Here is a 27,219-nt window from a genome sequence, read left to right on the forward strand (position 1 = left end):
ATTGTTCAACTGTATACAAATTCTCTGGAGAAAGATATCATTGTCCTAGGTTTCTAGTCAATACTATTTTTCATATGCAATGTTCAGCACTCAATGAAATACATCCAGGTCAAGATAACTTGACTGAAAACCTAAGGAATAATAGACAATCTTCACAGGAGCTCTAGATAGTGGGGTTATCAGACATAAACCAAAAACATTATATTTAATATGTTTTTAGAATAACGAAAGACAAGACTCAAGAATTGAGCTAGAGAAATTAATTTTAAGATCCCAAATGGTATTTTTTAACAGTATATCAAAATTAGTTGGAGAATTAATGGTCTGGAAAACGGATCAGAAAAAATATCCAGACTAAAGTACAGAAAGGAAAAAGATAAAATACAAAAAAGAACACAGAGTATGTTTTTTAAAATTTTTTAACATACATGTAAAAGAACACAGAATATGTTTAAAAAACATTTTAACATACATGTAATTGGTAGACTAAAACAGAAACATCTGAAGAGATAATAGGTAAGTTTTCCCAAAATTTAAAAAGACATCAAGCAAATTTAAAAGCACTACAAAGACCGCCAATCAGAATAACAAAGCAAGCAAAAAAGATGGGGGGGGGGCGAAGGAGGACACAAATTAACAAAATAGCAACAAAACAATACATAATACTAAGGAATTACTGCTGATTTTTGAGATGTATGATAATAGCATTGTAGTTCGGTTTCAAGGGGAGAGTACTTCTCTTTTGCAAACACTCAGTGAAGTTTTAATGATAAAAACAACACCTGACTGTGGGTAATAACTGTGAAGCTGGGTCCTAGTCACCACTCTGCCAATAAGAAACATACTTTGGACAAGTTGATTTTACCCTTTTGAACCTCACTCTCCTCACATGTAAAATGAATGAATCTGACTAGGAAACCCCAGATGGTAGCACACTGGCTAACTGCTGACCTGATCTATTTCCTTTTTCTCCTGGGCACAAAGTCACACTACATTTCCTGGTATCCCATGCAGTTAGTGTGGCCTCATGACTGAGCTCCCGCCAATACACTGTAGGTGAAAGTATCATATACCACTCCCACAACAGGCCAATAAAAACCTCCCTGGGGTGAGCCTCTCTCTCTTCCCCTGTAAGCCAACAGGATGTGAACATCTTAGGCAACTTTGGAAGACCCAGCCTGAAGATGGCAGAACCTCTATAATCTTGGGTCCTTGAAGTAGATAATCACCTTCTCGCCTCCCCGATTTTAGTCACATGAAAAAACAACTTCTACTGGATTAAGTTACTGGGAAATTTTCTATTTCAACTGCTAGCATAACCTTACCTATAATTGCAGGGATCTAAAATGTTGTGATTCTACGAAAGCAGCATTCTAAGATGGATAATAAAATTATATTTTGCCCAGGAGGGCAAACTGGTGACCTAGGGTACAGAAATTATGTCATGTAAAAAAAGGTTAAATGACAAGGGATATTTGACACTTTGAAAAACAAACTTGGGGCCGGCCCAGTGGCTCAGGTGGTTGGAGCACCGTGTGCTCCTAATGCCCAGGTTGCTGGGTCAATTCCCACATGGGCCAGTGAGTGCTCCCTCTACAGCCAAGATTGTGAACAACGGCTCTCCCTGGAGTGGGGCTGCCGTGGGCTATCATGTGCCACTATGAGTGGCCGGCAACCATCGGTGGGCTGCTGTGTGCTGCCGTGGGCTACATGTGCTGCCATGAACGGCCAGCAGCCAGCACAAGTGGCCGGCAGCTGGCGAGAGCTGCCGTGAGCTGCTGTGAGCCACCAACCATGGTCACGACCGACTGCATCAGACGGGGGGAGCACAACGCTCATAATACCAGCACGGGCCAGGGAGCTGTGTCCTACACAACTAGACCGAGAAACAATGGCTTGAACCAGAGTAAGGGCGGGCAGAAGAAAGGGGGGGGGGAACTTGGACAGAGATTTCTCAAATAACAGAAGAGTTTTATATGAAAGTTAAGATTATGTATTTTCAAAAAGTAGGACTACTTTTTAGTAGGACTACTTAGCCTGTATAGAACCTCTTCCAGAGAAATTATCATCTTTAAGAAAGTAGGGAGGTAAATTTCAAACTAGGAATAAATCCTAACAATTAGTTCTTAAAGAAAAGAGAAGGGGAAGAAAGAGCACAACATTATTTGATATATTTAAGCACAGGCTAAATCATCACCTCAGAGATGTTGTAGAAAAGATTCTTGCAGTGGATAGTCAGGCTACATCACTAAGATGCCTCAGACCGCTACAAGTATCTGGCTGGAAACCAGAAAGTAAATGTCTACTTAATAACAGATTGAGTTCTCCAATGTAATTATGCACAACTGGCTCCTTGTATGGGCTCCCTGTACTGGAATACCAGAGGACTGACAGAGATGGGGAGAAGGGAGGGAGAGGTGCTGGTGGTAGTCCAACAGAAACTCATCAGATATCAAGGACGCTAAGGAAGGAGCTCCTGCATTGTGTTGGAGGATATACTCTGGACTCCCTAATTTCATAGGTCAAGTCCAAGTCTAAAATATATAACTCCAAGCACATAATTCAGGTCTTGGCTAAACCACCCATAGTTATAATATCTAAAGTAAAGGATCTAAAAAGCAGAACACAGTTATAGTACAAGCCAAACTTAAAACCTGGAGTTGAAAAATAAGTTTTTCTAAAGTGACTGATCATCTGGGCCTGAACTGACATGTGCTCCTTAGATTTGAAAATACCCCATTTACTAATGGACGGCTAGATAATCTCCCAATGTGTTTAGAAGGGACTGAATCAACAAGTAATAGTACTACTTATTTTTCCTTAATCCTATGACACCATGCAACATACTTCTGTTTAGAGGGGGGGAAAATCATAAAACTCATCCATTATCATCCTTACAGTGGAGAACATTCTATTAAGTAGGCCTTACACTATTGGAAAAGGGCTTCCCTCTTTTCCAAGAGAAATGAGACTTCAAAACCAGACCAAAAAAAGACATTAGAAATACCAGGTTTTAATGAGCCTCATGAGATAGCTTAAATAATAAACCAGCCCAGAGCAGGAATAGGGAGTTATTTACTGACTTAAACAGGTATCAACACTCACCATCTGAAGATGTTTTCTTCTTGTTAGTCTCCACCCAGGCAGGTACTCCCCCCATGGCATGCTGGAATCTAAGCAAAAATACGAAAAACTCTGGTAACTGTTGTACGTTCATTGAGATTGATAGATACATTTAAAGAGTACAGGTTAGTTCATCCTTAAGAGCCTGTATAGAACCTCTTCCAGAGAAATTATCATCTTTAAGAACAGCAGGGAAGAGCTAACTCACACAGAATAGTCCCAACATGCTGACATTGGACACTTTCATGAACTTCTAACCATCTAAACTAAGTCCTGTATAAAAAGACAAAAATAAATAAACTAGTCCTGTGCACAAGACACCTGGATACATATTTGTTGTTAAGAATTTACATCTAGTTACATGGTTGTCTTATTTATTCACATGAACACATCCCAGGTCTTGGAACTAGGCAAAGAAGTCTCTTTGTGCTTATAACCCAATGCTGTAGTACACAGAGTACATGCTAGAACATGTCTGAAAGAAAAGGACCAAATTGGTAACAGCATATAAAACTTCCATCATATAAATAAAATGGTTCCATCCTTTAAATAAAATGGGATTTTCACTCTGGAAAAAAGTAAGTTTTAGGAGAAGCATGATAGTTACATTCTGAAGAGCTGGTATCTAGAAAAGTGCATTCTAATTGTTTAATGCAGAAGTGCAGAGAAGCCCAGCAAACCAAGCCCACTGGCTATAAACAACCAAAAAACCTGACGAAAATATATGAAACTGTTTTCAGAAATTAGACAACATAGCACTGCGGTCCCTGCGAGAAAGGAAACGACATGGTGAGAGCCCTACTATCACCAGGATTTTCCCCTGAAGGCATTTTTTTTTAAACCCTGGACAGAGCCAAAGAGAAAAAGCTCAGACTTGAAAGAGAATGAGAACAACTGGAAATTAAGGGGCAGTGGACTGTAGAAGAGAAAGAGTTCCAGAAATCTGCACAGGAGTCCGCAGATACTTTTGCTGAATACTAAGCTGCACACTCACAGGATGAAAACTCCATGAGATCATGCAAAGAAAGCTACTAGGGAGCTGTAAGTTGCACAATACCAAAAGCTCAGACACTCAAGTTCCAACCAGTTAGAGGGAAGGTCCTCACTGAACACTCGGGGCATTCAGTAGAGATCCCAGAAAGGGCATGCCTTTGCCTTAGTAATGGAACTAAACCAGCCCAGAGTATAATATGCTACTCTAGAACAAAGCTAAAAACAAATCTTGAAAGGATCAAACTGATCTCCAAGCCAATTAACTTCCTGCCAACACAAAGTTCAACACTCATTAAAAGCAAAATACAAAATCCAGACACTGACAACTTAACATTCACACTCCTCAGAATCCAATCAAAATTACCAGATATGCAGAGAAGCAGAAAACCATGGCCCGTTATAAGTAGAAAACTTAGTCAACAGAAACACAGAATGACAGACAAAGAAAAGTAGCACACAAGAACTCTGAAATAGCTAACACAAATAGATTCAAGTCTTTAAAGGAAGTGTTAACATAACAAAAGGGAAAAATAGGAACTAAACAAAACTCAACAAGGTCTCAAGCGGAAAAGATCTTCTAAAGCTGAAAAATGTAATGCCTGAAATAAGAGACTCACTAAATGGGCTTAACAGGTTCAAGACTACATACTATATGGTTTCATTAAATGACAATGTGGAAAAGTCAAATCTGTAAGGATAGAAAACACATCAGTGGTGGTCAGGGGTTAGATAAGTTAAAAGCTGAGAAAAGAGGATAGACTACAAAGGGGTATAAGAGGATTTGGGGGGAGGGTGATGGCAATGGTTCATATTTTGATTCCTTATCTTAATTGTTGTGGTGCTTACATGACTATATGTGTTTAACAAAATTCATGAAGATACTTTAAGAGTGAATTTTACTGTGTGTACATTATACTTCAATAAACCTATTTTTTTAAGTGATAATATGATAAACCTCTAGGATATTAAAAAGTATCACTTATACGGGTAGCCAGTTAGCTTATTTGGTTATAGCATGGTGCTAATAACACCTAGGTTGCCAGTTCCATCCCCACATGGGCCACTGTGAGCTGTGCCCTCCTTAAAAAAAAAAAAGTCACTATAAGCAAAAATAAAATACTTTTAAAGATTTTTAAAGATCTGTAAGTTTAAACTGAAAGAATCAATATGAAACCATTATTTTAAAACATACATTATATCCTGGCTCTGTTCAACTAAAAGAACCTAGAAGTTGTGAAAAAGAGATGGTTTACCATATACAAATGAAACAAGCAAGTAAGCAACATCATCACTGATTATATTTGGGCGGTGGGGTTACAATTTTTTTCCAGATATTTTTGGACTTGTATTTCCTCTTCCCCCAAAATACTAAAATTTAATCATTTGTCCCAATAGCAATGCTATTTCTTACAGCCAAAGACTGAGTGAAGCAAAATAAACTGGTTATAAACACCTCCTAGTTAAATTGTATGAAAAAGGATACTTACTCTTCTTTAAGTCTTTTTTGAAGCTCAGTTTTTGACAGTTTATTTTCACTGGCGTTTTTCATCATATCTTTCCGAAAACGATTGCTTATCATGTCAACCCTATAAAAAAACAGACGAGCATACTTTAAATGACTTTTGAAGAACCAACATAAATAGTTGTTGCCTTTAGTAGAGAAAACGTTTAATTGAACAACATATGTCAAGATTTATAAGACCTGAACCATCTCAGACACACATTCTCCATTCTTCCCCAAACAGAAAGGAGTCTCCAATACTTCAGATCATCCAGTTTACTCTTTGAAGAACTAATATTTCAAATTCATAATGACTTATCTAGACATGGTGTATGCCATTCACCTAAATAAATTCTAGGTAAAACAAAGAATTAAATCTATATTTAAAAAAAAAAAAAAAACCAAACCTTAAAATGCTATGAAGGAAGAATATAGGCAAACATTTCTCTCTCTCTGATGGACTTTTTGCTGTTAAAAACAACAACAAAAAAAAGGAGAAAAAATTCACAGACGTGACTATCTAAAAGTTTAAATACTCTATCCAACAACATTAAAAACAAAATTAAAAGGCAAACAAAGCTGGGAGAAAATCTACAATAAATTTGAAATATCAAGGTCTGAAATTCCCAGTATGTAAGGAGTTGATACAGCAAGATCATTAAGAAACAGTCTCATCCTGCCGTCTGTGACAACGTGAATGAACCTGGAGGACATAACGCTAGGTGACATATGACAGGTGCCAAGGAAAAATACTGAATGATCTCACTTGTATGTGTAACCTAAAAAAAGTAACACATAGAAGCATAAAGTAGAATGGTGGTTACCAACTGTGGAGAAGTGGGGGAAATGGGGAGGCTGTTGGTCAAAAGGTACAAAGTTGCAGTTACGTAAGATGAATGAGCCTAGAGAGCTAATATACAGCATGACTACAGTTAATAATACTGCATTGTATACTACAAATTTACTAAGAGAATAGGTTTCAGGTGCTCTCAACACAAAAAAGGTAACTATATGAGGAGACAAATATGTTAATTAGCTATGGAAATTATAGTTAATTCATATATGGACTATAATACATCCATTTAAAAATGTTTATACAGGTTTTTTTTAAAGTGGGGAGAAAGGTGTGCAATATACTCATTCTCATCTATTCAAGTACATATTGTGCGTTATTAGCTAACTTTTTTGTAGCCTTTTCTCGGTTTCAGGTACTATGCTAAGAGCTCTACATACACTATTTCGTTTAATCTCAAAAGCCTTCTGACATAATTACTATCATCATTCCCATTTTATAAACTTGTCCATGATCAGTTAGGAACTGGTCAAATTAGGAGGCAAATGCAAGTCTAGACTGCAAAGAAGAGAAGAGAGAGGGCCAACATGTTGATAATGGTTCTACCTTGGTGGCTGGATTAAGAATGACCTTTCCTACACTTTCCAATTATTTTTCAAATCTTCACATAATCACATATTCATAAAGAGAACTTTTTACAAAATGTGCAATATAATTTTGAAAGTATTCACAGGGATTCTGAAAGACAAGTTAGGCAACTTACATTTCCTCATCTTCATCTTCTTCATCCACCCAAACTGGCTTCTTTTGAGGTGGGAAATTATCTTTTGCTTCATTCTCCACTTCAGAGTCACCTGAGTCTTCCTGTGCTTGAACCTTTAGAAGACAAAAACGCTCTCAAGCACTGAATTTTACACATCGAATGGTGGCAGACACACACATCTTGAAGTCAAATGGCTTGTAGAATGGTTTGCTTTTACAACCCTCTGATGAAATAGGACAGAATGCTACCACAGCAAATGCTGGAGACAGAATAGAAAATAAGATTAGAGAATGGCACCACCAGCCGAGCAGGTGAGGTAAGATGGAACAGTCAAGGAGGGAAAGTCTACATGCTCACAGGAAAACACCAAGTAAGACAAGAACAACAAAAGGAAGATGACTGATAAAGAAAGGGGGCGGGGCGGGGCGGGAGACCCAGAACTCCAGAAATTAAGGGACCAGAGGCAAACTAGCATCAAAAATAAAATAACATGGCCAGCCCGGTGGCTCAGGCGCTTGGAGCTCCATGCTCCTAACTCAGAAGGCTGCAAGTTCGATTCCCACATGGGCCAGTGGGCTCTCAACCACAAGGTTGCCAGTTCGATTCCTCGACTCCCTCAAGAGATGGTAGGCTGCTCCCCCCTGCAACTAAGATTGAACACGGCACCTTGAGCTGAGCTGCCTCCCCGATGGCTCAGTTGATTGGAGCGTGGGTTCTCAACCACACAGTTCGACTCCCGCAAGAGATGGTGGGCTGTGCCCCCTGCAACTAGAAATGGCAACTGGACCTGGAGCTGAGCTGTGCCCTCCACAACTAAGACTGAAAGGGCAACAACTTGAAGCTGAACAGCACCCTCCACAACTAAGATTGAAAGGACAACTTCACTTGATTAAAAAAGTCCTGGAAGTACACACTGTTCCCCAATAAATTCCTGTTCCCCTTCCCCAATAAAATCTTTAAAAATAAATAAAATAACATAATTGAGTATCACAGTTAACTCATAATTTCATATTCTTAGACATACGTCTTCTCCATTTTTCTTCACCGTTCTTGACCCTCTACCTTTTCAAACAAACTTTATACTGTACTATCAAGTCTAAATCTAGACCACAGAATACTCCCTAAAGTGAGCTTGAGCTTTCCCAAAACCACATGATAGAAATGTCCAAATGATTCCTACTTGCTGTTACCAGCCTATGATCCTTCAAAACCCAACAAATCCCACTTCATGTAGACTGTTTCTTTTCCTGACTAGGAAACTGTCACAGGTCAGCACTTTTCCAGTAGCAGTTCTCTACCTCCCTGCTAGGTTTCTGCAGCTTCATCCATAAGCACCCAAAGGAGGTTCTGGCAATCAATCTTGATAACCTGCTAGGTACCACGTGCATTTACCAGACTGCATAATTCTCAGCGAGGCTTTACTTGCCCGTCCTAAGTAAAATGTCACAGACCTTCTCTCTACACACACTCATCTCCCTTTTCCCGAGTGCTTTAATGCTTTTCTTTTCAGCACTAGTCATTGACATACTTGAGTTTTACAGTAGTACTTATCTCCTTTATTTTCTGCCTCTGCCACTAGTACTCCGGGAGGGCAGGGATTTTTGTCAATTTTTATCCACTGCTATTTCTCCTCCAATGCCTAGAACAATGCCTGGGACTCACTATCTTCGGGGAAAAAAAAAATCCCAGGTATATAATAAAAAGGATGAGAGAAAGTGTGCAAAAATTATAATTCAGGGTTTTTACAACCAGGAAAAGCATCTAGTACCCGACAGGCTCACAAATACTAGAAAAGACGAACACGTGGTCGTTCTCAAAAGTTGGCGAGTCAATCACTTGGGGAGATGCTGAAAAGCCGATTCCCAGGCCCGTGCCCACGAATTCCGATTCCACAAACGAAGGGGAACTCCTGAATCACCGCCAGGTACCGAGGCGGGCGATCGTACGAACACAAGGATAAAAGCACTGAGTTTGAGGATAGTGGGGCTGAATCACGAAAGACGCGCATGACCACAGCTCGCCAAACAAAGACGTGCTGAGCGCCTGCTGGATACTCGGCGCAGAGGCTCCCACGGGGGCGGAGAAAGGCGCGGTCCCCGCCCTCCCGAGACTCTCGGTTGGAGCCCCGTCGGCGCCCGCGTCCTCGGGCTCCCTCCCACCTGACAGCTCCCCGGCGTCGCAGGTCGCCTCGACTCCGTCCCCGGAGGCTTGCCGCCCACCGCGCGCCCCGCCCGAGCGCGCTCACCCGCGGGCCTCGCAAACGCTGCAGCAGCGCGTCCTCATTGTCCTCGACGTCGCCGAAGACCAGCTCCTCCAGGCACCGCTCCACTACTGGCTTGTCCTCCTCCAGCGTCAGGCGGTTCCGCCGCCGGAGCCGTTTCTCCTCCTCCACGGCGATTGCGATCGCAGCGGCCGCTGCTCTCGGCCGAGTCAACGGTTTCCGCTGGGATGAAGGAGCAGCCTTTCGGGACGGCCCGTCCGGCCCCGCTCCGGCTCTCCGATCCCGCTTCATTCGAGTCTTCTGGTTCAACCTCGTTGCGGTTCTCCGGTCCGGTCTCGTTCGGGTGCCCCGTTCAGGCGGCATCGTTGGCTTTGAGAAGAAACGCAGGTACTCACGTGGAACCTCACCGCGCGTGCGCCGAAGCGCCTGTCTAGCCGCTGTAGTTCAGGCCCCCGTGGGCCGGAAGGAGCCTGCGCAGCCTGCGAGCACGTGACCAACACTCTTTTTCCCTACGTAACGCCCACTCCCCTCTCGAGCCCCTCCCCGTAGGGGAGTTCCTCCGGGAGGACCAATCTTCCGGGTGGAAGGGGAGGCGGCGTGACTGGAGTGGAAAATTTTTTCCAACACAACTTAGCAGCTTCAACTGATTGAAAGGAGCACAAGAAAGCCAGAGTATAAACTAAGATGACTGAATGAAACTTCTCTTTCTCCTGACTTTTTGGCCACTCGACTTAACACGAGCCTCAATTGCCTTTTCCACCCCTCCGTCTTGGTACGGCCCTTGGAGTACGGAGCCTGCCGAGGGTCCCACGCTGGAAGAGAGAGAGGAGGGTATGTAGGGAAGTGGGCCAATCGGGGCGCGGGTCACGGCGCAGGCGCGCTGGGGAGGGAGGGCTATGCTAATGTTGTTGATATCCTGGGGCCACCCGAGTTAAAGGGGGGAAATCCGGGGGCTGCCGCAGCCGCCACCGGTCTGGGCCCAGCCAGGGCACCCCTGTAGTCGCCGTAGTCCCGGGGAGAGGCGCCTGACCCCAGCCCGGGGAGAGGGCGCCGCCGGCCCGGGGAGCACGGACAACCCCTACCCATGAGGCCCTGATGGAAAACACAAAGGATCTGGTGAGAGCCTAGCGCGGCAGCCGCTTTGTGTACCAGGTGGGGGGGACGCTTGCAGCTCCCCGCCCCTAGGAAGTCCTGCAGCTCCTTGACCCGGCTCCCAGGCCTGTTTCTCCATCCCACGCCCCCTCAACCTCCGGAGTTCCCCTCCCCCTACCGGCCGTTAAACGATCCAGGGGGTTCCCCTCCCCCCACCCCCTGAGCCCCGCACTCCTCGGGGTTCTCTCTCCACTCGCTGGGATCTGGAACAAAGATTTTAAAAGAAAGTTTTCCTCTGCGTCCCGCCCCCTCCCCCTTCAGCGCTGGCTGTAGGAGAAGTCTGGGTCGGAGACTTTCCCTGTTTTGTAGCCGCCCCGGGTGGGAGAGGGGAGCCCTGGCTTTCCCCCAGGGAGGCCTCGTGGTGGTACTTGGTGGAGGAAGGCGCCGGGCCGCTGTCGGGCGAGTGCCGCGAGGCCTGTCGCACGTGGAGGTGGAAATGTTGCAAGGGGGCGGGGTGGGCACGTGTGGGAGGGAGCGGTGGGAGTGGTGTCTGGGCGGCCGCCGCGGTTTGAGAGGGTGCTAGGGCCGTGGGCTCCCGTGACCGGTGCGTTCTCGTTTGTGACATGAGCATCCCAACGTTTCAGAGTCGGGAGAGACGTTAGAGGTCATCACGGCGGCCGTCCCCTCCGCAGCTTCCCTGACACCTGGTAGGTAGCCCGGCCTCCGCTGGGACGCCTGCAAAGCCCGGGCGGTCCCTGCTGCCCAGGAAGGAAAGCCTGGTCTGGCGTTCCGCTGTCCCGACGGTGCGCCTCCCCTTCACGGACCCTGCAGTGTCTTGGTGCCCTGGTTCACGCTGCTCCCTTTCTTACTTCTCAAATTTTGTCTCACATCCTCCCCACTCACCCACCCACCCACCGCTCGCTGGCCTATATTTTGTGTGCCCGGAAAGAACGCCAGGGGAGTGGAGGGAGGAGGGCTGCAGAGCCAGGGAGGTCCTTGCTGACGCCTTCGCGGGGTCAGGTTTCCAAAGTGGTGGCTTCTGTGTCTCAGAGTGATTGACGTTTTACTACTGAAAGCTTGGAAATGACGGTTTGGGGACGTCGTGGCTGTTGTCGCTCACTAGCCCATCGTTTTGAAATTTCCGCATCCTCCCTACAGTTCTCCAGCCTCAAAGCACCTTTGCTTGTTGCCTAAAGCACCTTCCCTAAGGATGCCTAAGATTGCTTCTGGGGAGTAGTGCTGAAGCTCGTAGGGGGCTGATCAGAAGAAACCCTCCTCCCTCCTTTGGACCTCTGTGTTTCTTCAAAGCTGGTCTTCCTGTTCAGGGCCCCTCTTTCACAGGGCTCTCATTTCTTTCTAGTGTTTTTTTCCAACTCTTCTATGAGATTTGAAACTTTCGCAACACTTTAATACTTGCTTACTTTGCAGTGTTTTTCGTGCTCTTTACATTAATATGTGCCAGTGTTTATCAGTTGGTAGTTGAAAGAGTTCAGTTCCTACTATTGTCTGTCACTTAGTGTTTTTCTAGTGTTCTCCTTCATTTGGTGAGCTTTACTGCCTCCAAAAGTGTAATCGTTTTGTTGGCATGAGAATCTGGGGGGCACATGTTTTCCTCTTCCTGGTATGGTGAAGTGGGAGTCCAGACGTAACAGGTAAAATGTAGAAGTAATGAATCCGATCTAAAAGCCAGAGAAGGGTGGGAGACGAGCGTAAGGGGGATCAAATATATGGTGATGGAAGGAGAACTGACTCTGGGTGGTGAGCACACAGTGGGATTTATAGGTGATGTAATACAGAATTGTACACCTGAAATCTTATGTAATTTTGCTAACAATTGTCACCCCAATAAATTTTAAAAAAGAAAAAAAGAAAAAAAAAAATAAAAGCCAGAGAATAAATTTCACTTTAAACTGCCACTCCCATTTAAAATGTTAGAGCACATTTTTTTTCTCTCCCCCTTTTATGACTTAGAGACTGTTGTTCTGCTCTACTGTGCTTAAACTATATTTTTTTTTCATTTGTTTACCTCAACACCAGAGAGTGTTTAGAAAGAAAATAGCTTTTTTTGCACTGCCTCCTCTGAATAATAAATAGTTTCTATTTATATAGAACCCATACTCAAGGCTTCTGGGTGCCTTGCAAATTATGGCAAAAACTGTCTTGAATAAGTATCTGTTCATAAGTATCTCATTTGGGCCATGTTTTTTAACCACTTAATTTATAATTTTATACAAACTTTGACATACAGTATTTCCTATAAATCTAGTCACTAAAATTTAACATGGCAATGGAGTCTAGATACTGAGAAAAAAGAATATAGCTGTAAAAGTCTGTCTGTCTTTAATGTTTTAAGTAAAGTTTTAATATGGAGCTCCAAGTTACTTCCTGCTTGCTTTAAACATGAACTGTCATGACTTAAGTTGACTGACTTTGGAGTCGTTTGCATTCTAAACATACTAGACAGGAACAACTGGTTTTATTTTTAAAGAACACAGTGCTGTATTTTTTATGGCTGGCTATATGTTGACCTAATTAGTGTCTAAACCTTCCTAGATGCTTCTAGTTCTTCAATTACATTGGAAGTTAACAATTTAAATTGTTTTAAAACATAACATAGTAGTCAAAAGAAGGTAAAACTATAGCTTAGAAGTGAAAACAACATATTAATGTCATAAATACTGAACCACTAAATTACTATAAGCCCCGGAGTACAGTGGTTTGAGTGACCACATTCTAAAATTAGAAAAGTCGCTATTCTTTTGGTTGCTCCTTGTTCTCAGCTTTTCATTTTTAAAATGTTTTCTAAATAAGATTTAACCTTTTCACATTGTAATTTTAAGGTAAGCCAGTTGAAATATGTCATTAGTTTCAGGATTTCAAATCCTAGAGAAAGATTAAAAACATCACGACAGTAGAAGAGGAAGGACTTAAAATGGTTAAAACAAGCAAAGATATATCTCCTCTAATACCAGGGTATTCCTAAGTGTCCAAGACTAGTTTTAATTTTATGTAAATTGATTTAGATGTAATCGTAATTACTTTCATAAACCTTTTTTAATTAGGATTTTTTCCCCCACAAATTCAGAATTTCTCTTGTTGCTTTTCTGGAATCCACAAGAAAGGGTGGAAAGAAAATAATTCTATCTGAATAAACCCTGAGTTTGAGGTGGGATAAAGTGCTGTAGTAAGAGGGGCACTGTCAGACTCGGTTTGGAGTTTCAGTTGTGTCACTAGCTTCGTGGCACTTGTTGAACAAGATTCTGTGCCTCAGTTGTGTTATCCTCACAGTTGAAGGGTTGGTTTAGAATCAGTGTTATCCAATAAAACTTGCTACAATGATGGAAATGTCCTATATCTGTGCTGTCCAATGTGGTAGTCACTGGCCACATGTGGCTACTGAGCACTTAAAAGGCAGTAGCTAATGTGACTGAGGAACCCAATTTTTTAATGTAAGTTGCCACCTGTATACCATATTGAACATACAGGTATATAACTGTATTTTCCAAGCTTAGCTAATCACTAGAATCACCTCTTAGGGTTCTTGTAAAAATATAAAACCTCTCTTCTGAGCTGTTGTTCAGGAGGTCTGTAGTGCAGCCTGGAAATCTATTTTTAATGCATGTCCCAAAAAGATTTTTATTACATTGGTTAGAGAAACACTGCATTAGAAGATTTCTGAGCTCCCTTCTAGTTCTCACTTTAGAATTGATAACCTAGCATAGTAGAAATGAGCTTTGGACATAGTTGGCAAACTGCCTGGGCTCTAACTCTCCCACCTACTGACCTGTGATCTTAGGCAGTTGCCTAATCTCTTTGAACTTCATTTTCCTCATCTAAAATATGGACTGAGCATCAGCCCTGCCTCCCTTCCTCCCTAGGTTTCTGGAAACCTCCAATCAGATGTGCTGACCACTGTATATGAATATGCAAGCTGCTATAAACAGTAATTTAAATGTTATGCTATCTTCCCAGAACCCCTTTTTCTTTTTCCCTTTTCAGTATGTTATCCAATTCCTACTTCATTCTTTTAGAACTGGTTGTGTACAGTACTGCTTAATTAATATAGTAATTTCTTGCCTTCGACATTTGGCCATAGTTTTCAGTCTAGTTGTAGGGCATGCATATTAAATCCAGCACTTTTTTGAATTTCTGGGGCCTAGCATAATGATTTGTATATATTGCTCAATTAAATATTGGATAATACCATCTATTTTTAGACTTCAAAACTTTAATTAGCTAGTTTCCAATTATGCACCAGAGAAATAACCCCCTGTATACACATACATGTTTAACCCTATTTTAATTGTTTAATTATTAATACCCTATGGTCATTACTGTTCAGTGGTTGTATATCTTTTGAGCAACCAACTCCAAATATATTTATAAAAGATAAACACCAAGGGAATATCATCATTTTACATTAATATTTTTAGGTCATACCAAATTAGATGACGCTGATATCCTGTTTAACTTGGTTTTGCTATATTAACGTTAATAAATGATAATTGTTTGATTGCTCAGATGACGTTTGTACTACAGCTTTAGTATGAATTCGGTTATTTGAGGTTGAATTGATAGCTGATAATGATCTTAAAGACGCTTTCGGCTACTGTGTTTCAGACATAATTTTGACATGGTCATCTTTTTTTAATTAGCTTTTCAGGTTCATACTTAAGGATTCATAGCTTTCTTCTGAAGAACTGAAAGCCCATTCATGTGAATTACTTATTTTATCATACATCCTTCCTGTGTGGTAAGTGGCATTTTCCTTATTTAGAAGAGAGGGAAACTGAGACCCAAGTAATTGTTATATCCAAAGTCATAAGTGGTAGAACCAAACCCAAAGAGGCAAAAGTTTGTATTTCTTACAAATCAAAGAATAGCTTCCTTTTGCTCACTGTTGCTTTAAATCTTAGAATATTATGTAATGTATTGACCTCCCCTATCATTCCCTGGGTACTTTTCAGTTTCTCTAGGTGGTTTATTCAGGATATCATTGCTTTCCATTTCCTCTGGATTGTATCATTGGTTTGAATTTATTCTTTCTTTCACATTGAATTTACGGGAAACAAAAACTCAATAATCCCAAATATTTACCATTTATTTTCCTGCTAATAGTAAGCTTAGAAAGAATGAAGGCATTTCTCTTTAGGCCTGTGAATAGTATCAATATGCCAAATTGCTTTCTGTCCTATGTTGGAATAAGGAAGAGACCAGTAAGAGCTAAACAGCTCTCTGGCTCCTACTAAGTCTAGTCATCATACATTATCTATTAATTCTTATGTTGAACTTTGTAAGTTCACACATACAACTTTCAAATTTAAGGATTTAAAAAACTTAGATGACTAAATATGAAACTTTGAAAATTATATGGGCCACCCTGTTGGTTTGGATAATGGAGAGTTGTTAACTTTTGATGAGTTTATTCATATCGAATTTATGCTATTATTTGGTTGCATATAAATACTTATATGTATTTGTATTTAGAATTTCAAATATTTTCTGTAAAATTACTCCTAGAAAAGTGTATACTTTTCTGGAACTTTTGGTTGATTATACCAACAAATTAATGGCTAACCCTTTTAATTCCTTTGTATATTTTATAGGGAGGAAGGTTCATCAAGGTGACAATTACAGTACAGAAATGAAATTTGCTGTGATTTGTGACTCCTTACATTTTGTCACTATAAGAGCCTGTGTTTTGTTTTATTTTTCATTACAGAAAAATTAAACATTTGCTGTTTAAAAATAGAAAATGAAAAGTATAGAAAAATTGTAATCAGTCTCCCATCCCATTCTCACCCTGTTAGAAGTTTGTCTATTACTTATTTTATTACTTATTTTAAATGCATATATAAACAAACATAGGTATATCAATCTGTGCACATACCAGCATATATTATTTAATAAAAAGTGAGTCATACTATTCATATTTTACAATTTTTCATTCAGTATTTTACCTATTGCTAATCATTCTGCTGATGGTTATATCACCTCCAATTTTTCACTATTACATTATTGCTGCTGCAAGAAACATCCTTCCACATAGATTCTCGTGTCCTGTGAGTATCTCTGAAGGAGAGATTTCTAAAAGTGGAGTTACCTGGTCAAACGGCATACTTTTCTTTTCTTTTTTTTTTTTTTAGGTTTTCATAAGTAATGTCAAATTGCCTTCCAAAAAGATGGCATAAATTTACTTTCCTACATAAATTTGCCAATTTCAGATATCCTCAATCTCAATTTTTATCAGTTTAAGGAATTTTTTAAAGGTGGTTTATACTTCATAAAAATTAACTTTTTTATAATATGCACGTACTTGATAGTACAGTGTTAAACAGTAATGTAAGTACTGCCGAAAAAGTATCCCTTGCAGCAATCGTTTTCTCTTCCCAATTCAGCTTTTATGAGACAGCTACTTTCCATTCTTTTAGCCTTTTCCTCTAGTATCTATCTAAATATTAGGCTTCTGCTACTCAGGGCATGAATTTTAGATGTTACCTTTTGACTTTCTCTGTGGTGGATGAGGTGTTACCATATATGCCCAAATATTAGGCGAGGTTTCCCCACCTGCAATCATCCCGTCACATTATATTCAAGGCCTTAGTCATCTAACATGATTTTTCAGTTTTTTATTGTGAAGAGCAAAGTATTCAAAAAGGCACATTACCTGGAAGAGTTTTATTTGATCCTTCTAAGCTTGCAGAAGTTAGCCAACAGAACCATAATTAAGGAAAAAAGAGAAAGAAGGTTAAAATTTAACGTAGATTTAAGATTATTCCCGTGATTCATATTGTTAGTGTTCACTTTAGTTGTATGACCTTGGGCAAGTAGTTTGGCCTGTTTCAGCCTTGGCTTCCTCATCTGTAAAATGTGAGTAATAATACTTGTAAGTATTAAATACATCACTACACATTAAGTGCTTAGACTATGCTTAGCACATACTGTGTGCTATAAATATTCGTTGTATTAATAGTCTGAAAAACTGTTAGATGATACAAAAAGTAAATCTAATGATGACAGGTGAAGTGCTTCAGAAAATGGCAAAAGTAATATTTCTAAAATAATATATTGTAATATACAACTTAAAATGTGTAAGTGTAGACTTCTAGGTCTGGCCTGATCCAGTTTTCCCACCTACCTTCCTATAAACCTGTAAAACCATCAAAGAGCTCATATAAATCACACACCACCCATGCCTTCACATTATTAAGAAACAGATTAGCACAACCTTGAAATTACGTATAAGTAGAGAAATCAGATTCCAAAAGCTCCTTTTGCCCATTCCTGTGAATGTGAAGAATGAGAGGGGGAAGGCTTAACAGGTTTACTGGAAGAGTTCAGAGGCATGGAAGACTCATGAAGCACATTGTGAATCAGAGCATTTCAACTGGTGGGGGGAAAAAACACCTTGAATCAGAAATAGGAAACCAAGAGCAGAAAGGAACAAAAAACAGGAAGATAGAGTAGATTAAATTCCGAAAAGAAGAAAGAAATGATCAGAAATGAAGACTGTAAGGTTCTCACTGAACAGAAGATTCAAATGTGAACGTAATAAAAGACATTGAAGAAAAGAAAGAAAACGAGAATGAAATTAGACTTATAAAATGACATTTGAAATAAAAGGTGGGTCCAAAAAATGTAATGTATATAATTATTGTCCCTCGAGGAAAAAAAATAAGGTTATAATTATCTTCCAAGAAAACTTAGAAATATAAAGTCTGAATCTGTATGTCAAAAGTTCATACCAGGATATAACTCTAGGATATATCCTAGTAAAGCTGTACAACTTTAAAGATACAGAAAAATTTCCAGGGCCTCTAGGCAAAAAGATGAAGTGACTTACAAGGGTGCTAAAAAAATGTATAAGTATTTTAAGAAAGGAAAAAACTCTTAAAATTGTAATAGTCAATATATACTGATAACAAAAGATGAATGTGTTTGAGTTCTGCAATTACAAGAGGTGCTCAAAGTGGTTTACCATCAGCATCCAGATACTTCTGATTACAGTGAACTACTGCTTGAGCAATGTTGACCAAAGTGTCCGCTTGTATACATATTTTTGGCACCGTCAGTACTGCTACCAGATTTCTCAAAAGCAACATACACAGCAAGACAGCAGTGGAGCAGCATGTGGAAAGAAAATGCTAACCAATGATTTTATATTCAGTCAGTTGTCCTTCAAGTGTCGAGACTATAGAAAAACAGTTTTGAACATGCCAAGGGAATACTGTCTAACTAGCCCTTCCTGAGGAAACTATTAAGGGCTGAGCTTCATCTGGAAGACATGTCAGGGAAATTTTCTGCAAAAAAGACTGACAGTATTTCATAAACTTTTCAAGCTAAGATTAAAATAGAGAGTAGGGACAAAAGTAGAATAATATATAAATGCTACATGTTCTGACAGTAGAAAGAATGCAACTGAAAAATTAGCTGAGGGAAAAGGGAAGGAAAAGGTAGAATAAAATTAATGATATAGTTTAGCTATTATGAGTGATTCAGAGGATATCATTTGAAACTGAAAGGAAATATTAGATAACAGATACCTGGTACTGTAAAAGATACAGGCCTACCTTGTTTTATTGTGCTTCGCTTTATTGCACTTAACAGATTGTGCATTTTTTACAAGTTGAATGTTTGTGGCACCCCTGCATCGAGCAAGTCTTATCAGTACCATTTTTCCAACAACTTTTGCTCATTTTGTGTATCTACATTTTCGTAATTCTTGCAATGTTTCAAACTTCTTCATTATTATGTTATGATGAACTCTGATCAGTAATTTTTGACAGTACTATTGGAATTGTTTTGGGGTGCCACAAACTGCACCCACATAAGATGGCAAATTTAATTGGTAAGTGTTGTGTGTGTTCTGACTACTCCACTGACTGCCGTTTCCCATATCTCTCCCTCTCCTCTGGCCATCCTATTCCCTGAGACAACAATATTGAAATTAGGCCCACTAGTAACCCTACAATGGCCTCTATTCAAGTGAAAGAAAGAGTCACACATCTCACTTAAATCAAAAGCTAAAAATGGGTAAGCATAGAGAGGAGGGCATGTCGAAAGCTAGGCTTCTTGTGCCAATTAGCCAAGTTAATGTAAAAGAGAAATTCTTGAAATTAAAAGTGCTACTCCAGTGAACACATGAATGATAAAGCCTTACTGTTACAGAGAAAAATTTAGTGGTCTGGATAACAGGTCAAACCAGCTCAAATTCTTTAAGCCAAAGCCTATTCCAGAGCAAGGTCCTAACACTCTTCAGTTCTGTGAAGGCTGAGATTGGTGAGGAAGCTGCCGAAGTTTCAAGCCAGCAGAGATTAGTTCATGAGGTTTAAGGAAAGAAGCCATCTCCATAATATAAAAGTGCAAGGTGAAGCAGCAAGTTACCCAGAAGATTCAGCTAAGATAATTAATGAAGATGGCTACAATAAACAGATTTTCAATAAAGATGAACAACCTTATGTTGGAAGAAGATGCCATATAGGAGTTTCATAGTTGGAGAAGAGGAGTCAGTGCCTGGCTTCAAAGTTTCAAAGGACAGGCTGACTCTCTTGTCAGGGGCTAATGCAGCTTGTGACTTTTAAGTTGAAGCCATTGCTCATGTATCATTCTGAAAATCCTAGGACCCTTACAAAGTATGCTAAATCTACTCTGCCTGTGCTCTGTAAATGGAACAACAAAGCCTGGGTGGCAGCACATCTGTTTACAACATGGTTTACTGAATATTTTAAGCCCAATATTGAGACCTACTACTCAGAAAAAAAGATTTCTTTCAAAAGATTACTGCTCATTGACAGTGCACCTGGTCACACAAGAGCTATGATGGAGATTTACACTGAGATTAATGTAGTTTTCATGCCTATTGTAACAACACAACATCTGTTCTGCATCCCATGGACTAAGGAGTAATTTTGACTTTCAAGTCTTATTATTTAAGAATACGTTTGAAGGGGTGGCCGGTTAGCTCAGTTGGTTGGAGCGTGGTGCTAGTAACACCAGGGTTGCCAGTTCGATCCCTGCATGGGCCACTGTGAGCTGCGTCCTCCTTAAAAAAAAAAAAAAAAAAAACATTTGATAAGGCTATAGCTGCCATAGATTGTCATTCCTCTAATGGATCTGGGCCATTATGAACATTTGTGTTTCATGGAAAGTGGTCCAAAAAATCAACATTAACAGGAATTTGAAAGAAGTTGATTCCAGTTCTCATGGATGACTGATGGGTTCAAGATTTCAGTGGAGGAAGTAGCTGCAGAAATAACAGCTAGATTTAAGTAGCTTGTGGAAATAACAAGAGAACTAGATTTATAAGCGGAGACTAAAGATGTGACTGAATTACTGCAATGTCATGATAAAACTTGAACAGATAAGGAGCTGCTTCTTATGGATGAGCAAAGAAAGTGGTTTCTTGAAATGGAATCTACTTCTGGTGAAGATGGCTGTGAAGATTGTCGAAATGACAACAAATAAACCACTACCTAGTTTAATCAGTGGAGAAAAGAGAAAGCTCAAATATACAAAATAAGAAATGACGGGGGAAATGACATGATACAGAGGAAACTGAGAAAATCATATGCAACTATTTTGCACAGCTCTGTAAATAAATTTGAAGACCTAGATGAAGTGGATGATTTCTTAGGAAATACAGTTTAAGAAAATTGACCTCATTTGAAATTTTAAAAAATAACAAACAATTTCTGTAGAAGAAATAGAGAAACTTATCAAGGAGCTACCTCTCAAAACACCAGGCCCAGTTATTTCACAAGTGATTCTGCAAACTTTTAGAGACCAGATATTCCCAATGCTACGTGAATTATTTTAGAATATAGACAATGACAAATTTTCTAATTATTTTTATGAAGCAAGAGTAATAGTTTTTTAATAAAGGTAGTACAAAAAATGAAAATTTTTACATACAAATATTTATGACTATCAATATAAGAAAAAAATTTTACTATGTAAATCTTTTTTTCCCTTCCTCCCCCCACCCACTCCAGTTTAAACCGTTGTTTCTCAGTCTAGTTGTGTAGGGCACAGCTCCCTGGCCCATGCTGGTATTATGAGCCTTGCACTCCCCCCCCAGCCCCCAAGGCAGTCGGTCACCAGTGGGTCGGCCGCTCACAGCGGCTTACGGCAGCTCTCACAGGCTGCTGGCCGCTCATGCTGGCCACCAGCCGCTCCTGACAGCACACGGTAGACCACAGCAGCCCAGTTCCAGGGAGAGCCGTTGTTCACAATCTTAGCTGTAGAGGGCACAGCTCACTGGCCCCTATGGGAATCAAACGGGTGACCCCAGCGTTAGGAGGAAGGCACTCCAACCACCTGAGCCACCAGGCTGGCCCTAGATAAAGTTCTTAATTGCATGGCAAAATAATCCATAAGCAAAATCAAAATTTGCCATATATTACAGACAGTAAATTTAGGTTAAATTCCTAAATATGAAGAACTTTAAAATAAAAACATTTAAAAGATTAAAAATCCTAAAGATAAAAAGGGCAAAAGATGGCCGGCCCGGTGGCTCAGGCAGTTGGAGCTCCATGCTCCTAACTCCGAAAGCTGCCGGTTTGATTCCCACATGGGCCAGTGAGCTCTCAACCACAAGATTGTCAATTCAACTCCTCAAGTCCCGCAAGGGATGGTGGGCTCCGCCCCCTGCAACTAAGATTGAACAGGGCACCTTGAGCTGAGCTGCCTCCCAGATGGCTCAGTTGGTTGGAGCGCTCTCAACCACAACAAGGTTGTCGCAACGGCAACTGGACCTGGAGCTGAGCTGCACCCTCCATAAGTAAGACTGAAAGGACAACAACTGGACTTGGAAAAAAGAAAAAGGGCAAAAGGTAACAGACAAATCCCACATACACATACACAAAAGAAGGTACAAGAATGGCTTAATGTAAAACTATACTGAGCACATCTTGGTTTTTAATACCAGTCCCCACTGAAAAGGACAAGAGCTCCTTGGCGAGATGGTTGATTTCAGGGCTGGAGCAGCATAGGTATAAAATGACCCTGGAATATCGTGATATTCCAGAAAGTAAGACAGTACTCAGAAATTGAAGGGAGCATGTCAAAAGGTCTCAGGAACCTATTCAAGGGGATCCTAGTAGCCAAATCTGAGATAATGTGAGCTTCAAATAATTAAGGACAGTAATGAGTTATAAACCATTGGGGTAAAAAAACCAGGAGTTAGTGAATTATAGTAACAGTGAATAGGTAGGTAAGTAGATAAGTAAATACATAAAAAGGATGATGGGAGAATTCCCTACTGACTGTTAAAAGAACATTAGAATTTGAAAATCATTTTGCAGCTCTCATAGTAATGTTTGGTTTTGCAGGAGTTACTTGAATGCTAAATTTAGGGATGGGATGGGGTGGGATTTCAATGAGAAACAATATGTGTTTTAAGGTCTGTCCCCAAGATTGCTTATTAGTTGCAAGGAGAAATATGGTAAGTATACATGGAAAAACTATACAACATCTTAACAGGGATCAAAAGTAACGTCACCATGAGGGGCAGCTAGGCATAGTGTGCCTGTAGATGCAATACTCTGAGGATACATCACTTATGTAGTATTCTGGGGATATATAACCTGAACCCGATGAAGAAACATCAGGTGAACCTCAAATGAGAAACATTGTATTAAAGGGGGGAAGGAAGCCTACATTCTTCAAAAATAATCTTCCCGATTAAAGGAAACTAAGTAGACAAATACATGTGATACTGGACTGAAAGGAAGAAATGCTATAAAGAACATTATTGGGTCCATTGGATTATGGATGATAAATTAAGGGAAAATATATGAATGTTAAATTTCCTGAAACTGATAATTATGCTGTAGTTATGAGAGAATGTTTTTATTCTTAGGAAATGCACACTGAATTCTGAGGGGATAAAAAGACGTGACATATGCAACTTAAAAAACATCTGTATATTTAGAGAGAAAATTAAAACAAATGGGGCTAAATGTGAGTAATGGGTGAATCTGAGTAGAGTACACAGGATTCTTTGTTCTATTCCATCTTTTCTGTAAGTTTCAAGTTATTTCCAAGTAGAAAGTTTAAAAACAAACAAACAAACAAAAAAACTGCTTTTTCATCCTTAATACTGCCGGAAGGAAATCAGACACGGAGGCTGTGGGGAAACCAATACTCACTCTTGCTGATGCAAATAGAAAATGGTAAAATTTTTATAGAGGGGAATTTGGCAATATCTAACAAGTTACATATACATTCACCTTTCTATCCAGAGATCCCACTTCTGAAAATATACCCTGAAGGTATACCTCAAGTAATTTTAAAAAGGGTGTGTGTGTGCGCGCGCGCGCGCACGCGCGCACGTTTATGTACATAAGTTTGTTTATTACAACAATACCTGTAATTGCAAACTATTGAAAACTACTAAGTGTCCAAATAAATAGATTGGTTGAGGGCCAGTTAGCTCAGTTGTTTAGAGCGCGAGCTCTTAACAAGGTTGCTGGTTTGATCCCCACGTGGGACACTGAGCTGCGCCCTCCACAACTAGGTTGAAACAACTACTTGATTTGGTGCTGATGGGTCCTGGAAAAACACAAATAAATAAAAAAAGGAGAGAGATTGTTTGAATAAACATACAATGGAGAATACTGTGCAGCTGAAAAAATGGGGAAGATGTCTGCACTGAAATGGAATGATTTCCAGGATATATTTCTAAATCAATAAAAGCAAAGGATGGAGGAATTTTTAGAGTGTGCTTTTTTGTGTAAGAAAGAAGAGGAAAGAAACAAATATACCTGTTTACCTTTTCAAAACTTACACAGAAGGATGAACCATAAAGCAGTCAAGTTTGTTACCCACCTACCTACAAGGGTGGGTGATAAGGCAAGGAAGGAAATAACATTTCTCCAAGTTCTAATTTTTTGTATAGTTCTTTACACGTGTATTTGGAAGCAAGGTAATTTTTTAGGTTGTCTCCAAAAAAAGAAATTCATTCGATAAGGATGGTAGGGGAGACTGAAAACCAAAAGCAAACCAAGCCTGATTTATTTCAAATCAATAACATAACCACTTTGAATGAAGGAGAAATAATTAGTCCATGTAACTTTTCAACTCCCTACTCTGTCCCTCAGGTTTGGGAGAAGGGACTACAAAGAAAGTCTGAACTCCGTTTGTTTTGGGGGTCTTTTGTAACAGTATGGATGTTGTGCTTCTGAAACTATTTAAATGTATAAAAAGGTTGAGCAAATTAGTTAATGTTAATTTTGTGGGAGCCAGGGTTTTCACTGTGGAAAAAGACAAATACAGATGTGGGAACGTGAGGAAAGGCCCAATGGGATGGATTGGAATTGGAGGTATAAGTATAAACTCATGATTTCCTAAAATACATGTGTATACATATGTGTATACATATGCTTCAGTTCCATCCACTGAAGGGCCCAGAGGCAGAGATACCCCAGTAGCAGTGAGCACACGGAGCAGCTAGATCTTCATTTCTAATACCATTCCCCACTAAAAGGAACCGAGGCTCTTCAGAGAAGTGGTTGATTCCAGGGCTAGAACAGGAAAATGAATATGAGATAAGCCTGGAGTCTCTTCTTACATCAGAAAGTGAGGACTTGCTCAAAATAGGATACGGGCATCAGCTTGATGGGGCTCCCACTGGCCAAATTTGGGACAGCTTGAGCCTCAAATAAGAACAGTAATAAATTATATAAGCCATTGAAAAGCAGGAATCGATGAATTGGTGGTACCTGTAGTAGAAAAAAAGAGGTATCTTCTGTACAGAATTATGTCACCTGATGAATATGGAAGGAATTCTGGGGTTGGAAAATTAAAAATTGGGCAAGAATAATCATTAGATTAAATCTGGAGTGGAATTTTGATGAGCAGAATATTTGCATGATCTTTAAATGTCTCCCTGTAGATTGCTTGTTGAAAGAGGGAAAATAGAAAGGAGAACCAGACCACACCTAGACCAGGTTTTCAAACTTAACATCACCAGTAAGAGGCATTGGACATCATGTCATCTGGATTTGCTACCTGAGAAAGAGTATCAGTTAACATAGCATTTCAACTGGGGATCTACTGCCTGAATCTAATCATGAGAAAACCTGAAATAAACACAAAATAAAGTTTTTATTTTAGAAAAGAAGAGGAAATCTGTGTGGAAGTATTCCAAGTAATTTGTATAAGGTTTTCAACTACTAATGATTTTCTTTACCTCTTCAGGTTATTATAGTTGTTTACCTGTTCAGGTAATCTATTTCTTTGTGACTGAGGTTTGGTTTTGTATCCTTCAAGGAATTTGTCTGTTTCATCTAAGTCGTCAAATTTATTAGCACACTAAATGTTAGCTAATATTCTTACCTTTTATTATCTGTAGAATCTAGTGATATCACCTCATTCATAAATAATGGAAAATTTGTGTCTTAATCTCTGATTTGAGGTTTATCAATCTTATCACTCTTCTCAAAGAACCAGCTTATGCTTTCACTTACTTTGTGGTGGTGGTTTTTTTTTCATTGATTTTTCACTTGTAGCTTTCAGTATAGATTTTCTGGTGTGTTTTTTTCCTTTAAAAGTTTGAAGGTGGGGATGGCCGGTTGGCTCAGTTGGTTAGAGCGCAGTGCTCATAACACCATGTTTGCCAGTTCTATTCCCACATGAGCCAGTGAGCTGCGCCATCCACAACTAGATTGAAAACAATGACTTGACTTGAAGATGGTGGGTCCTGGAAAAACGCACTGTTCTCCAGTCTTTCCCAATAAAAATTAAAAAAGAAAAAAAGTTTGGGTCACTGCGCTGGATAGTGAGGGGCGGCAACAGGAAATGGGGCTGAGCCTCGTTCTGTGCGCGAGCCGTCCGCCAGGAAGATCAGAGCGCAGTGGCTGGAAGCTGGTGGGACACGGCCTCAGTGTTCCATATCGAGGGCCTTGCATCCAAGCTGGACCCCGAGGAGATGAAACAGAAGATGCGCGAAGATGTGATCTCCATACGGAACTTCCTTATCTACGTGGCCCTGCTGCAAGTCACACCTTTTATCTTAAAGAAATTGGACAGCATATAAAGATTGTACATCACATGTGAATGCATGATATGAAGAACCTGGTTCCAGTTTCTACTCTGCAAATGAATAGGCCCAGAAAGATGTAAGAGACTCTTTGACTGAATAGACATAAAACTTGTTAAAAACAAGTTTGGCTCTGGTAACTGACCTTCACAGCTAAAATATGAATTATTTGGGAAGTATGAAAGATGTTTTATGGCCGTAGTATGTCCTTAATACCTGTGATATTCAGTCTCCATGAATGTTGGTGTAATTGTAAATAATGTCAAACTCCATTTTCTAGCAAATATTGATTATACAAGGGAATTATGTCTGAAAAAAAAAGTTGGAAGGCATTACTTTTATTAATGTTGCTGTTGAGAGAAGCCCACTGATATCCAGATCCCTTCTCTCTATGTGGCCTACATAGCATTTCTCTTGAAGCTTTTATATCTTTATTGTCAGAGTTGTGTAATTTTTATTATGATGTACCTTGGTATACTTTCTTTTTTAAGTCATTGAGTTGGGCCTGCATAGTCTCAATATAGAAATTCAGTGTTTCAATCCTGGAATTTATTTTGTTTATATTTTTTTTCTTCCTTTATATAACTTTTTCTGATCTGCTTTGTCTTCAGTATCTCTAGTCTTTGGATTTTTGGATCTTCTGGATTTAACTCTTTTTTTTTTTTTTTTGATTTATTGGGGTGACAATTGTTAG

General features: G+C 39.9%; 3 protein-coding genes across 13 annotated transcripts in view; 2 read left to right on the forward strand and 1 right to left on the reverse strand.

Annotated features, from left to right (window-relative positions):
* UTP18 (UTP18 small subunit processome component) overlaps positions 1-9,910 on the reverse strand; it is a 53,242-nt gene extending 43,332 nt beyond the window's left edge. The window contains exons 1-4 of one of the 2 annotated variants that reach the window (XR_013991948.1): positions 9,419-9,875; positions 7,174-7,286; positions 5,604-5,702; positions 3,106-3,173 (exon numbers count right to left, since the gene is read on the reverse strand). Coding sequence is in view for 1 of the 2 variants with exons in the window: in XM_081028823.1 (XP_080884949.1) it covers positions 3,106-3,173; positions 5,604-5,702; positions 7,174-7,286; positions 9,419-9,757 (619 nt within the window). In the remaining variant the exon portion in view is untranslated. Of the gene's footprint in view, positions 1-3,105; positions 3,174-5,603; positions 5,703-7,173; positions 7,287-9,418 lie in introns of both variants that reach the window. The other variant, XM_081028823.1, reaches the window with a different exon arrangement.
* A 24-nt stretch (positions 9,911-9,934) lies between these two features.
* MBTD1 (mbt domain containing 1) overlaps positions 9,935-27,219 on the forward strand; it is a 58,769-nt gene continuing 41,484 nt past the window's right edge. For 4 of the 10 annotated variants that reach the window (XM_081028826.1, XM_081028828.1, XM_081028832.1 and 1 more), the window contains exons 1-3: positions 10,261-10,510; positions 11,131-11,193; positions 15,142-15,239. Coding sequence is in view for 2 of the 10 variants with exons in the window: in XM_081028825.1 (XP_080884951.1) it covers positions 10,490-10,510 (21 nt within the window). In the remaining 8 variants the exon portion in view is untranslated. Of the gene's footprint in view, positions 10,511-11,130; positions 11,194-15,141; positions 15,240-27,219 lie in introns of all 10 variants that reach the window. The other 6 variants (XM_081028829.1, XM_081028834.1, XM_081028831.1 and 3 more) reach the window with 6 other exon arrangements.
* On the forward strand, positions 23,080-26,635 carry LOC308489254 (mitochondrial import receptor subunit TOM5 homolog; the record flags this gene model as incomplete). Its single annotated transcript, XM_081030145.1, has 2 exons — positions 23,080-23,094; positions 26,325-26,635. 2 exons carry the CDS (start codon positions 23,080-23,082, stop codon positions 26,520-26,522), a joined length of 213 nt encoding a protein of 70 aa, XP_080886271.1. The 3' UTR covers positions 26,523-26,635.

Source organism: Rhinolophus hipposideros (genome assembly GCF_964194185.1).
Source record: "Rhinolophus hipposideros genome assembly, chromosome: 20".
Classification (NCBI taxonomy): Eukaryota; Metazoa; Chordata; class Mammalia; order Chiroptera; family Rhinolophidae; genus Rhinolophus; species Rhinolophus hipposideros.